Raw genomic sequence first — 15,460 nt, 5'->3', positions numbered from 1 at the left:
TTTAAAACCTGGGCCCTATATTTGGATGTTTTGGTATGTAAATAGTCTGAAATCTTGCAAGAGAGTTGTTGCAGGAAGATGATGGTGGAAACCGGAGTCACGGTTGGATAGAGGAGTGTGGAGTTAACCTCGAGGAACTGCCAGCAAAAAAATTTTTGTGAAGTCATGGCTGAATATTTAACTGGCTTGACAATCGAAATTAGGCAACAAAACATCTCATTGGAGATTTCAGAGCAAGACTTCTCCTTGTGTGAGACTTGACCTTTTGTTAGACATGACTTTGACAATCAGAGTTGCTCCAGTGGATTACACTGAAGCCATCGCAGCCATGTTGTTGCTGCCAGCTGAGTCAATTTACTGGATTGACTCCAAAATGTCTGGTAAGTATGAATCATTAACATACCAAAACATGTTGACACAGGGCACAGATATTAAAATATAGAAGTTCTCCTTTAACAGGTATGTTCAGTGACATAACCTTACCTTCTTCTGTACAAAGTCCATGATGTTTTTGAAGTCCAAGTCATCGTAGTAGTTCACAATGCCTCTTCGGATGTTCTTGTTCAGCAACCCCACCGTCTATAGGAGGGAGAAAATCAAACAATTGTGTATGTGTGTGTGTGCTAATGGGATGGAGGAGGTCATGTAACGAGATTTTGTTTCCATGACACAGCTGAACTCCAATCAATGTGTCAGACAGGCAGCTCAGGAGAGGAAATGCTCGGAATTGTCAAGGTGACTGATGCACTGAACTGGAATATTAAAATATGACAGTTTGACAGCGCACATCTGTCGGTCACAATCTGGTGCAGCGGGGTCACATTAGGTTGAAGTCTCAGGCCATCCAGAGACCGGGAATAAATATTTGCACCCTGGAACTCCACTGAGTACATTGACGGAGAGCTTTTCATCGAATGCTTTCTTGAGGGGACTAATCATTTTTTCCATTTAAGATGGGGGCAAAGCATGAGGCTTTATACATAAAAACATGAGGCTTTTACCGCATTTCAGACCTGAAGAGCTCCCTCATTTCACTCTTTTAACCAGGGATATTAAACTGAGACTGCTCCCCTCATGAAATTCACAGATTAAAACGAGACTGAGCCTTTTTTTAAACTTCTTTTCTTCCATCTTTGAACATATCAGGATATCAGCTCTTCACTGTCATACTATAGGAACAGGGCAGCCATGTTTAATCAACATTACAATGAGCAGAGCAAACTTGGAGCGTTTCCCATTTGAGACGTGACCATTATTAAAGAACTCACAATACACTCACGTAGCATTTTCCATACTAAACATGGTGTTCATGGAAATGAGCACCCGGAAAGTGAAACCCATCTTTATAAAAAAATCTACTCACACATGCAAGAAACTTAAAACTAATTAGAATAGATATATTCCCTAATGTCTCCCACATGCTATGTCTTTATAATCTCAATGTAAATGAGACGACAGTGAAATAAAGATTTGACATATGAGAAGCTGGGTCTTTATTGTATTTTAAATAAAACTACCACTGCAACACACTGAAATGTACAACTACAATGCTGATAATTTAGCTTTTCCTTTGGCAAACAGGCATGAATATTAAAATGCATTACACAATATTGAAGATGAATTTCCAAGGCAGGCCATCATTATGTGTAATGTACAAGTAATGTAAATGAGATGATTGAAAGCATTAAAAGAGGCGAAAAGAGAGACTGATGCAAAGCCGTTTCCCACAGGGACACATGTCGTGATGATGATGTTCTTTAATGAAAACCGATGGAATGAATATCTCAGCGGTCTACTACTGATCATGATCACATCAACTGTTAGTTCAGTAATCATAAATCATGGACACACGACCACATTAGCAGTAATCCTTCAAAAGCGTTGATTAACGATAACTTCCTCACTTCTTAAGGTGCGATTTTTTTTCTGTTTAAATTTTTGCTTTGCATTCATAAAATCTTTTCATCCCACAAAAATAATATGAGTCACTTTAACACCTCATGCATCACGTAACACGGTCTTCATGCAAATAAGATGAAATGTAATTAAAAAAAAGTTATACAAATGTTGCTCTAGTTCAATGCTTAATAGATCGACAAATCACACAAATACAAAGACAAAACAGGATAAAGGTAATAAAGAGGAGTTATTCAGCACGCTCTCCTAATTCCCAGAAGCAGCAGGCATGTATCTACTTAAAAAGTTTAGCAGCAACCACAATGAAGGGTTCAGTAACTCTCCTGCTAGTTTGAATGCAAATGTGTTCAGTTTCATGCAGTTTTATGTGTTAGAAGATTGTGGCAAGAAATAATTACACGATTTCACTCTTAGATAAAAATAAGCCCAAACTATCAACTAAAGGTCATCATACTGTGGGCACAGTTACTGTATGTATGTGTGCTTATAATAAACATATAACGCTGTGAAAGATTATCTTAGAGTTTTGGACAGAAAAGTAAGGAAAAAACAACGTCATTAACCCCGATGACTGAGGCTGCATCTGTTGCTGTTTCACAATAAAAGGCTCCATGTAGTGTGCCATGAAAGGCTTTTAATATGAAGATACAGAGAGACAGATAGTGAGTAACACAATAGGAGAGACATAGAAAGGATGAAAGAGAAGGATTAAGGAGAGAGATGGCAGAAGTAAAAAAGACGGAGAGAAGAAAGAAAGATACAGAAACACCAAGACGAGTCTGGGAAGCAGAACATTTCATTAACATTCTGATATCATACAGATAATAATCCTATAAATCCTCCTACAGATCAGTTGTGATCGTACCATCCCTGTGCATTTCCTTTCTCAAAATAAGAGCAAACCGGTTTTCAAAATGATGGCAGTGAAGTCTCCATTTCATGAAAGGTATTCCACTGTATCAAATTATTAACTTGCATAGTTTAGTTCATGATTTCTCTGAAATATTTAAAGCTCTGTAAAGGTTGATGGTAATCTTGCTCCACCTCACCCTCAAACACTCTATCTGACCACCTGCTGAGTGTCAGGCTGCTGATCAACACCTCAGACGACTCACCTGGTTGCGGAAGACCAGCGCCAATATCCCTCCCAGCAGCTCCAGGATCAAACACACAGTAAGGGTGTACATGAACTGTAACCAGATAGACAAAAGAGAGGAAAAGACTTTACACACTGTCACCTACACATTAATAGACTTTACATTTTAATATATATCTTTATCGATGAGCCAACTCTCTCAGGAGGAATTAGATGGAATATAAAAAGGAAAAGAACATAGACTTATACAATTGGGAGTCGATGTTGCTTTTTACTGAACTGTAACCCCAGAGTCAAGATGACTTCAGTTTACTGTTTCACCTCTTTTCTTATTGTATGTCATTATAAAAAAAAACCCCAAATAACTATAATAAATCACACACCTATATCCCAGCAAAAACTTTGTTGTTTGAAAAAAATGTATGACTTCGCTCTCAGCCGACCACTCACCACTTTCAGTAGGGTTAGATTATCCCTCAAAGAAGCCAAGACGCCAACGAATGAAACGACAAACATGACGATTCCCAGGAGGATCAGGATTATAGCCGGCGCCAAAAACACTCCTTCCATTGTCTTGAAGCGTTGTCTCTCCACCTCCGCATAGATGCCAATGCCCAGGATAAAGCCACCTATCAGCTAGAAACAGAGTGAGGAGCAGTTAGGAAGGGTTAGTTCACAAATTCATGTTTCCCCATACTCATTTAGGACTATAAATACTGAGCATGCCAAACTAGCAACATTCCCATCAGCCTCACTTTACGTTTTCAGCCAATTAGTAAATGTTAACAGGCTACAGAGTGCACCTTTTGCACACCTTAAGGTCAACAGGTGAAAAAGACTCTTGCACACTGTCCACTTCACTTTTCGGTACCAAGACTTCAAGATAACCTGATGAAGGGCTATGTAGCAAAATGCTGTTGTCTTTTGCAAGAGAAATGGACAGTGTATGTGAGTCTTTTTCCCAAATGTTAACATGCTAAAAGATGAAAAATTGCTAGCATGGCTGTAGACTCTAAGTCGTGTTTAATTAAAAACACCACAGTCATGAATACAAATCCGAGGTCTGTAACAATTTGTCAGATGTAATGTAGGTTCTAACTACGAACAAAACTCATTACGTCATAACAATGCTGTTGAAAACATGTATGTAAGGCTCACTCAGTTTCTCAAACATAATTTGATAATAATAACTCAAGTCAGAGTAAGGTAATTGACTAGCACACTCATTGGTAAAGACTAGGCAGATTACCAACGTATTGTAAAATCTCATTGATGGAGTTTGAGGCTTCAGTATCACAGAAACAACAGAGATCTGTACAACCCCCTCACACTTACAGCAGTAGAAACTATGTATTTTCTTCTGTGTTCAAACCACATCACGATTCTTTTTCAACAAAATTAGACAGAACAATTTAGATGTTCTGAGAAAACGTTGACATCCTCAAATTAAAAGGCTGCAGTATAATTACAACTTTCAGCTCACTTTATTAAAACCGATCTAAAAGGTCTGAACTCAAATATATAGTAAATCAGCCGTTAAATGACGGTGGCTTACACCAATCTACAGCCTTATGTGGTTTAATGCTGTTTAAGTAGTCTCGACAGGTAGTGAATACCTGCTAATGGATGCTAATTGCAGGCCTTCTTCTCAAGCATATTACCAGGTCAACCACAAGTGTCTAAACGTTTAGATTTCAGTTTGAGTGCTGGTGTGTTTTCATAAGCCTGCAAAAGCAGAATAAGTGCCAGTACCATTTACTGTGTTTGTATCTTACACCAGTGTTTTCTTCAGTCCTCTTCCTCTGGGGTCCCTGTGCTGCATGCTTTATATGTTGCCCTGATTTAAATGATCAGCTTGTCAACACTGCTGAAGCCTGATAACCACCAAAACATTTAAATTTGTTGTGTGTTTGGGCAGTGAAATATCTAAAACACTCAAACCGAGTCAGCAACTAAAAACGTGAAGAAAACCTCAAGGCTTATTTATGTAGAAATTAAAATTGTTAACTTGATTCTTCCTCAGAAAAAGGTTAACCTAATTAGATTATACTAAACCTTTTTAACTCTGACACTGTCCTATAGGCATGAGCTCACTGCAGAGAAACAGACTGATACAGAAGTTTAGTTCTTCAGTCAAAAATAATTAGCAGACTATCTCGTCCAGCGTTTTGTGCCTTACTTAACTCCTCTGCATATCTTCAGTGTCACATTAACATACATAACATCAGAGCTGCTTCAACAATCTGCATTAAATTAGCATCTGGGAGCAGCTAATTATCTGCAACTGTCAGTGCCGACCAGTGATATTAAGAGAGAAGAAAAGCATTAAGGGTCAAGAAACATATCCACTTCACTGATCATCTCACTGTGAACAGTTTTCATTATAATCCCTTTTACTGAAAAAAAAAGGAAAATTAGTTTGGATCTTTGTTGACTCATTTCAGTAACGACACTGATTGCTGATAAAACAGTCCATCCATTTGCAGCGCAGCAGTAATCAGTGACAGACAATTATCAGCAGGCCTCCCACTTGTCTCATGATGGCTTGTTTCATCACGCATGGTTGAAGATGAGTATGTTACTATTCTTGATCATGAAGGGGGCGTGAGGTCCAAAAAAGTGTGCAACAACTTTGTCCTCTCCTTGTTAATGTATACTGAAAAATAAAGTAAAGAATACACAACATAATGGCAAAGTTAAATCACAAAGTCTGTGCCTACAATGAGCTCTGGGCAGGTCTAAAATTAAAAGGCCACACAGATTCAATTACAGCCAAATGGCACAGGAGCAAATGTAGGCCTGTAATGTGATCAGACAGCTGAGGCAATAACTGGCCAGACACCAATGACCCATTTATGTAAAGCAACTTTCATTACTTGCTATTCGTATGCATCCAGGCAGGGTCAAGGGGGTCTGCTTACCTGCAATCACACATTTATACATTCAGCTAAAAGCTGCTCAACACAAGGGCCAACAGACATGAGTGGTCAGACAGGTTTTAACAAGCTGATAGTTTTGAATAATTCTGCTTAGATTAATCATTTTATTTGGAGGTAAAACTGTTTAGACATGATGAGGTCTAACAAGACTAGTTCACACATACAAACTGCAATAGCACTCAAGGCTGCTATTCACTTTGAAGAAGACCCCCTTGTTCAGCCCAGCGCTGCCTGCTGAGCTCCAGAGATTTCAAAGGCGCTGAGCAACGAACACTAGAGAGGAAAGGTGAGTAAAGCTCAATGCTATGCAAATGTCCTCTAATGCAACGGAAGCCAAGTAAATGAGTTGTAATCCTTCTCTCCACCCCAGAAGCTGTTGTTGTTTCAGTTGACGTTGAGTTTGAACGTCCAACAAGATATGAACAACATCCTCTTGTGTAGTAAATGTCAGAACCATAAATCTATTATGTAGACTTGGATACAGCAGTCCCACGCAGCCTTGCTTCCAATTTTTGCCCAGTGGCCACTGGTGGTATTGCAGCAAAAAAATCCCCTGTGGTCCAAAAAGCATTTTTCCCTCAGACCAACTGAGTCTACAGCCATGCTTGCTAGGAGCTCTGCAAGGACGTGCTTAGTCACAGATGTGCTTTAAGCTAAACTGACCGACACAAAGCCAATGTTTACATGTTGGGTTCAGGCATGTGAAATCTTTACCATGCTCACTAATTTATCGGCATGCTAACATTTTGTGCTTTAAGATTTCAGCAAATATTTTATGGTAAGTACAGTGCCGTCATGAACAATAAAACTGATGGATAGTACTACAAAACTGAAGCCCAGGTTGTTATCAAACACTAATTTTTTTCTTAAAATGTGGCTTTAGCAGCTATAATAGCTCAGTTTAAACACAGTTCCAGTAGTCTAAGACAGTATAATACATTTGAATTTTCTTTAATTTGCACTGAAACAAAGATGACTTCCAAGAAAAGGCACACACGCACAAACACACACGTGTTGACACATTTGTTGCAAATTGCAGTCTGCTTCCCCGCGGTCTATCTTCAGCCTTTACAAATTAAGACAGGCAACATGTCAGCACAGAAGGAAGGAAGAACGGAAGGAGGGAGAGAAAAGGAGTGTTTCTACATTAGTAGTTAACTGTGAGTTCTGAAGGTCCAAGAAAACGTGTTTATAATCCACCTTGATGTCTTCTCCTTACAAGTCCCTACGTGCTGTCTGTTATGTTGTCTTGCTGCTGGCTGGTCGCCTGCCACCCCAAAACTCTCTTACATTCAGCCAAGAGGAGAGGAGGCCACTTAGAGAAATGAAAACAGAGCAACTCTAAATTTCTTTGTCAAGACGATGATGAGTGACTTTCTCTACAAAGACTTCACAGTGTTAAGTCGTAACCAAAATAGCTGAGGTAATATAATAACACAGGCAGTACTCTGTTTATCAGCATGCACTTAGCCGCAGATGACTTGGTGACAATATCAGGGCATCAGGCCAAGGTTAAACTGTTCTATATAACCTGTTACACTCTGTTCAAACAACTCCACTATCCTCTTAGTGTTTCTGACTGACTGCTGTGGGGGAATCACTGCAGTGCTGGGACTCAGGAGGAGCTCTGACACCAGGCTACAAACTGCCAATATATGACAAAAATGCACTATATAAAAGGACTTCCTGCAGGACGGTCACTTTGTTAATGGGACTGTTAGTGGTTAACCAGAGTAACTAGAAAATGATATCGTAATAAATTGAACATGATTTGCTGAACTTAACAGACTGTTCTACATGCCTTTATCCACTAATCCATTATATTCACATTACTGATGATTATGGAAGAGAAATCTTTTTTAGATATTTGGTCAATAGTTTTCAGATCGTTACAAAATACTGGCATTGAGGTGTTTGGCCAAAATATTGCTATATTTGATGTTGTTGCCCAGCCTTATATTAAAATTATGTACTTGAAATTGAAAAAAATGCATCTCATGATTTCTTATCTAAGTGATTAATTGGCTTTATGAATGAATTCATAAATTGGGTATGAGAATGGCTTTTAAATGCCTTGTAATTCAATTTATTCATATAATTTTCTGTCATGTTGATTGCTTTACAATCTCATGCTCACCAATGAGATGAGATGAGTCATCCTTAATTTAAATCAAACTAGGATTGGGCGGTAAGGCTTTGAGATAATACTGTGATATTTTAGGCAATATCATCATTTTTAGGCAAAAGCTTAGTGTAGAGAATATGTATCATGGGATGACAAAAGATGTCAGCTAAGGTCTTGTTGATGAGACCAGCTGCAGGTGTGAACTGGTTTAAAGTCATGAATATGACTTTGGACCAATTAAGCCTATAATGTTTAAGTATTAGGCAAACAGGGACATATTTATTCAATATACATTTAATGCCTGTAAAGGTTGCTCGATGTCGAGGACTGAGTTTGTAATCATTCCCTCACACAACAATTGTTGTCAGTCATTAAGGCACACTGTCTTTAATTACTGCATCTGCAGTTACAGTTACTGTTCAGTGGTCAAAAGTCACTGACCTCAATGTGTGTATGTATTTTTGTGTGTTCCAGAATGAGCCACAGTAAATGCATTGTGCTCAGTCAACCATCACTGGGTAAACAAAGGTTGAGAAAAGCAGAGAACCTCACACAGCAGACTGAAGTGAAATCAACCCGCAGGAACAAGAAGTTCAGAGCTGAACACAGTTTGGAAGGTTATCTTCAAAATGCAGGAACTCCTCTCCAACTGACGGAAGTAAACAGGTTTTGACAAATTACAGATGTAATCATAACTACTAATAAAGTAATTTTACACACCTCCAATCATGTCATAATAGTAGCTAATAATAAATGATTGATGAATCATAAACTTTGCTCTGCCTAATGCACTAGGTGCTGTCTCTTAGGCAACTGGAATTCAGTTTCAGTTTCTGGAAGACATTTTCACCTCTCATCCAAGAGGCTTCTTCAGTTCAGTTAGTTGCAGGATTTTAACCCCTGTGTGGGAGTGTCCTCACAGAGTTATTAATGACACTGTAAGGACACTCTTACACCAGGGTTAAAATCCTGCAACTCCCCTCCAGTTAGTTAGAAAGGAAGAAGCCTCTTGGATGAGAGGTGAAATGTCTTCAAGAAACTGTCCAGTTGCCTATGATATAGTACTGTGACCTGGATGACTGAGAACCTCCATCACCATAATATCACTTCACTCGTTAACATAACAATGTCAGAATGAGTTTCAAAGACCATAAAACAAGACCTTTGGACTAATAAGCTTACAAAGACGTTTCATGCTTTGGTTTCCGTCAGGGTTAACTGTAAGACCCCTGATCCTAAAGTCAGATTAAAAGGAGCCATTGTTCCTGCTTGACCAGAATACTTTTCCAAAGTAAGCAGGAAATACCAAATCTTCGCCTCTACATTGTCCCTCTAACATATGCTGCTTTACTCAGCGATTTGCAGCCTCAGCAGCTGATCTCCAGCAGACGGACATCCTGTCCTGCAGTGTATCCATGTGAAGAAGAGGTCATTTGTTTTCAAAAGGAGGGATGAATACAAGTAAATCAAGAGCCAGTAATACTCTATAAGCACTATTAGTTACAAACTTCCTAAAAAGATCACTACTATAGAACGCAACCCCCCATTAAAGTTGTCTGTTGCATGACAATTTTGCCATTTCTATCACTATTTACAAACCATATATCACTATTGTGGGGAAACACTCACCCGCTTTGTGAAACATTGTGGCAAAAAAAGGTAGTTGGTAGTTCCAAAAATGAAATAAGGATGTGAAATTATGACTAAAACTGCTCTTTCTCTTGACTGTATGAAGCTGAGACAAATCACATGCTTTAGAAAAACAGCATTTCAGAAGAACTTTCTCTTTAACATGAATGAATCAACAAGCTGCAGGAGCAAAGCAAATATAACATGTTAATCTGTTTTACCTCCCCTATCAGAGCGGCATTCATCCTCCATAATAAACCCATTACTGCCTCCCCTCTCTCGCTCTGTCTCACTCTCTATCCACGAATAAATGTTTCAGAAATATCACACCGAAGCAACAAATAAGTGATTTTGTTGTGTCAATCAGCCATCTGTCTCTGCAAATACACAATCTGGCATGCTGTCTATGAGGGAGCAGCTGCAGGGTTTGGCTATGTCACATAAAACCTTTATTCTTTATAAAACTGACATAATGTAAGCCATCATTGCCACCGAGTGTCTTGTCTCCGTTATATCAGAGTTATTTGTTGAAACAAGTGTCATCAGCAGGAGTCAAATTATACAACTTTATGTTACTGCCTCTGAAAAATAAACTGAGGCAAGTAAATTATAACCATCGAGGTATTTCATCCTTGTTTTTGACAAGCACACACACAGCATCTTAGAACATATTTAAATAAACCACTTCAACTGGACAAGAGTTAGACAACGCTCGCAGCTGAAGATGTATGATTGTTAGGCTGCCAAGGGTCTCTATTACCAACCAAATGTATAAGTAAGAAGAAGCTGCCCTTCAGGAGACACTTCACCTTGCATGACTTCCCTATGGCGAACACTTAAACCTTGACTTCTCTGGCCATGTGGGAGCAGCAGAAACAGGTTGTGAGCATAACACTGACATATCGCCCTCAAGCTGATATGGAACCTGTTGGTAAGCATTTTGTTAACACATTCAGCAGTTAATGAACAACGTTATCATTGATTTGAAGTCTTATGTCTGGTGAAGTCCAATACTCGCTTTATTGTACCTCATGTGTTTGGTCTCCACCAACTCCTGAGAGAAATACTGTATACTTCTTCAGCTCTTAAGGTATGCGCTATGTTCCACTTCTAGTTTCTGTCTGTTGTTGGTGGCTTTTCAATGCTTATTCACTGAAAACAGCTGCCTGCTGTGTCCAAAATAAACACTCTGAGATTGGTGAGAGCCGAACCGAAAAATAAAGTTACAGCTGAACAACAAGCTGAAACATAAAGTTAGCAGCAGAATCAGGTGGTTCATCACTGAGACTGACCCCTTTCACACAATTACAGTTATAGTTGTACAGACTCCTAATTTCAACATTGAGCTGGTCAGTCAGCAGATCCTTTCGTAGTCTTTGGTAACCCTGTTGTGTGCATTGTGATGAATGTGTATAAGCGGAAGTGGTGGGACAAAATATAGATACAGCAATACATCATATTGGTTCCTCTTGACATACGATTATCAATAAATTTGTTAAAACAAGCAGGTGCTCTACGCAGATTCCCCCCCCCCCCAACGGTTTGACTTAACAGAGTCACTACTTAAAAACATTTGGTGTAAGCTTCTGGAAACCAGGGCCGAAAATGGATGGATGGATGGACTTCTGGAAACCTCTCTGAGTCCGAGTTGTTCAGATTTCTGGCAGTAATGTATAAACTCTATACAGAGACGCATAATGTATAAACTCTATACAGAGACGCATAATTCCTGCACTTTGTCGTTTTCATGGGTATTTTTGTCTCAATGTACAGATATAGTAATGCATAGTTGAATTGTTGTCTTGTATCTATCGTTATTGTGGGTAACTTTTTGTGAATCATATCGTGAGTTACGCAGTGACTTACATGCCTAATTCGCAGTATGTGAAATGTGTTGTTTTTTTTTGTTTTTTTTTTTTACTAAAAATGAAAACTTTAGAGAAGATCACAACACAAAAAACACCATCTTAAAATGTTAAGTTTTGATACAGAGAAAATAAAGTTTTGCACACTTAACTCAGATGTAAATAATGATAAAGTGAGGTGTCTTAGAAACTCTCAAACAAATACTCTACTTACTGATAAAACAATAGCACTTTATTAAGGACACCTGAGGACACTGTAAGGACACTCCCATATAGGAGCTGTAGACGTTTAACCCGAGTGTGGGAGTGTCCTTACAGTGTCCTGTGACAAGAAGTGCTATTGTTTTACCAGTTAGTTAGACCTGAAGAAGCCTCTTGTATGAGAGGAGAAACGTCAAGAAACTGTCCAGGAGCCTACAATAGAGCACTTAGAATGAAACCTGGTTGACTGAGAACCTTCATCACCGTTACATCAGTGCATTCGTTAACATAACAATGACGGAATTACTTTTTAAAAAGACCACAAAACAAGATCTTTGGACTAATAATCTTACAAAAACGTTTCATGCTTTGGCCTCTGATCCTAGAGTCAATAGCACTTCTACTTCTATCATGCATTAATTTTTTCTCATTAAAATCTCCATCTCTCATTATTATAAAGGCGGTAACAAGCCACAAATCAGTTTATGGGCGTCTTCCAATGGGCTGTGTTCATAATTCTATTGAGTTATCTGAGGCGTTTCTTCTACTGGGCCTGAGATGACAGTGTGGCTGCATTTAATATACAAAATAAGCATATCACCTGAAATGTATCTGAAAACTTGAGTGAGTTTAATTTACCATGCAGACAGATTTGTAGGGCTTTCTGTAATATGTAATTACAGCACCAACTCTGTCATTTAGAGCAGTTTAATGCTGTCATTACATGATCTTTAATTTGCTGAAAAACATGTTGCTGCTCAGTCATGTGGTGGGACAGACATGACTGGTGTTTGTGTGACAGTCTGACCACAGCAGGACACGACAAGACACGCACAAGAAGCCTGAGGGAGAAACAAAAAACCCGAATATGCTGCTCTTCTCTTCTGCTTCTTTTTATCTGGTGTCTCGTTGTGTTTACCCAGCGCAGAGCCTATCAGGCAGGTAAAGGTAGGGCAAAGGTGCACAGGGGAGGGTGTGGCCACGGACTGTTATTAAAGTCGCACACATTCCTCCACAGGTACAACACCTGTCGCTTCAAGGCTGGAGATGACAAAAAACTGAACGCTGCAATATGACAAAGGGGGTCAAACCTCCACATTTTTTAACGCCATATGGCGTTGAATTATTATGTTTTGCTGTGAGGCTGAGCAGCACACACAGTCCCGGCTGAAACACACACACACAGCCCGTCTACACCCTCTGAAGCCGGGATATCCGCGCGAACAAAGCTCCAGCTCCTCTCCAAAAACAAGCGATAACCGCGGCGCGACTCACCCAGAAGATGATGGAGTAGGCGAACAGGAGGAATTTGAGCAGAATGTAGGAGAACCTGTGACAGTATCGGACCTCTTCGTTGTTGGACATCGTGTCTGACTGAGGGCTGTTGACAGACAGCGGCTCCCTGCGCTGCTCTCAACACTTCCGCGTTGTCATCGTCACCACACCTGGGAGCGCGCGCTGCCGTCATGGATGGACGGACGGATGGATGGAAGGAAGGATGGATGATTTATGAGCGTAACTTCGTTAAAATACTGGCATTTATTTGTTTAATTTGATTTATAGGTAAGGTTAAAAATGATTGTTTGTGAGCGCCGAACCACGAAATTGATCTTAATCTGTCGAACACCCCTCTGTTCAGGGGCGTACCCAGGAGTTATTGGCTCATGCTCCTCCGACTCTTCTCCATTTCTTAAAACCCAATGAGATTTATACGGCCCCTTTTGCAAGAGCTTTGACAATGAAGACAAGAAGATTTAACATATTATACTTAATTTTGATTAAGCAGCCAGTAGTCTAACCTCCACACTATTAATCTGAGGATTCATGAATGTTAAATTGATTTACCACCTGAATTCTGTAGCCAGCAAGTATCTGACAATTTCGTTTCTAATGTAAAGAGCTTCATTGGCTTAGGAAACAGACGTTTACATTGCCAAAGCAACTGAAAGAAACAATAAAAACAACAACAAAATGTGTGAAATAACATTTTAAAAAGATTATACATAATCAGAAGAAATGCTGTTTTTGCTATATATGTGTGCAAATGGGTACACACATTGATTAAGATTAAGTAGAAAAACATTGACCTTCATTTAACAATAAAGCAATCGTGGTGTTCCCCGCGTCTGGGTCACGCTGTCGGCCTGAAGATGTGAAGACAGTGCAGGACTGTAATGGATAAATCATCATATTATATACACCATCATATAAAACCTGATACATTCATTAAAACGATTTCTGATCCTCAAAAAGAACAAGCAGGAGTCTGTAGTTGTGGCATTTTTCTCTCTCTGCTTTTTTAGGCCTAATTTGTAAGGCTTTCTGTGGTCTGATATTTCACATAATGGATTAAACAGTGTAACTCCTCTCAACTCCAACAGATTAGCTGAAAACACGTTACCATGCCCCCTAGTGGCAAACTCCAGCAGAATACAATAGGAAAACATTTGTAAAAACATATAAATAATTTAAATCAGTCGATAAAATACTTCAAAATCACATAGAAAATGACTTGAATCCAAAACATAAATGCAACCTAACTTTTTGTCTCCACATCGCCCAAAAGATGTGAAGGTTTCAGCCCTTAATCTAGCTCATTTTCATAACTAGAGCCTGATGCAAACAGCGTGAACCACTCATGAATAAAGGTACAGCCGCGGACCACTATAGAGGACGAGCAGCCATCTCTGCGCTGTCTGTGGCCGACCATCACCCTCAGTATACGCAGTGTGTCCAGCTGCACGAGCTCTGCTTTGACCCTTATCGACAGCTGTTCGACAACACAGTCAGTTGTTCGCCATTTTCACCTCAGGTAGTTTGTTTATTCCTCGTTTATCACCTCCGTCCTCTCTTATCTTCTCCCACAAGCTAAAGAGCCTTGGACCGACAACAACAATGCCAAGTAAAGAAAAAGCAAACCTGAGAAGTTTCAGGGTTTATCACACGTGCTCATTTTGTGTTCCGGACACTTAATTCATTTTGGGGTGATACTTGTTGTTTTTGTTTCTCTTTGACTAATATTTTTTCGCAGACTAATAACTTGTTGCTGTACACAAAATGTTAACGGGTAATTGTCAGCGGTCAGATGTGGTCATTGAGATGCGATCAGGTGCAGCATTTATATGAGGCAGTGGGAGCTATCTTTGACTTCTCTCAATCCCCTCCTCATTATTTTCAGGCCCTGGGTAATCATGGCTGGTTTTTGTCCCTCTCCAGTGCCTCAGGGTCGGATCCACCTGGTAGAACACACTTGTAAAGTGCAGTCAGACCAGCTTGTTAGAAACTTTTCATTCCCCTGGCTGTGCCCTTCAGCGTGCCCTTCACCGGGCCGTGCTGGCAAATAAAGGATATCCGAGCATGTGAAAGTACACATATGCACTGCATACTGTACACACACAACAGAGGAGAGACGAAATGAGTACAGCTGAAGTCAGCAGGCTCTGCCTCTATCCGTTCTTTTCTGTGCAAACACAAGTAGATTTCCCCTGAGAGAGGGGAGAGAACCGAAAGAGCACAAATGGGAGCAATGACGGACGACAAACCAGTCAGGTGGAAAAGAAAGCAACATAAAGCACAAGAAATAGATATAACAATAAGAAATAAGGAGTTAGAAGTCATCATACATGAGCTGAATGTTTGTTCAAGTCTTTGTTTCATTGATTCCAGTAAGAAAGAGATTACTGCGACA

The 15,460-nt window shown here is 39.6% G+C and overlaps 1 protein-coding gene across 1 annotated transcript in view; it reads right to left on the bottom strand.

Moving 5' to 3' along the window:
• The window catches only part of tspan15 (tetraspanin 15), a 30,995-nt gene extending 17,764 nt beyond the window's left edge, over positions 1-13,231 (bottom strand). The window contains exons 1-4 of the mRNA XM_030415346.1: positions 13,048-13,231; positions 3,464-3,649; positions 3,033-3,107; positions 484-579 (exon numbers count right to left, since the gene is read on the bottom strand). Of these exons, the coding sequence (XP_030271206.1) occupies positions 484-579; positions 3,033-3,107; positions 3,464-3,649; positions 13,048-13,137 (447 nt within the window). The 5' untranslated portion in view covers positions 13,138-13,231. The remainder of the gene's footprint in view (positions 1-483; positions 580-3,032; positions 3,108-3,463; positions 3,650-13,047) is intronic.
• Positions 13,232-15,460: the final 2,229 nt, after the last annotated feature.

This window comes from Sparus aurata, chromosome 4 (genome assembly GCF_900880675.1).
Source record: "Sparus aurata chromosome 4, fSpaAur1.1, whole genome shotgun sequence".
In the NCBI taxonomy this organism is placed as follows: Eukaryota; Metazoa; Chordata; class Actinopteri; order Spariformes; family Sparidae; genus Sparus; species Sparus aurata.
The sequence above is the reverse complement of the archived record's forward strand: the minus strand, read 5'-3'. Positions and strand labels throughout refer to the sequence as shown.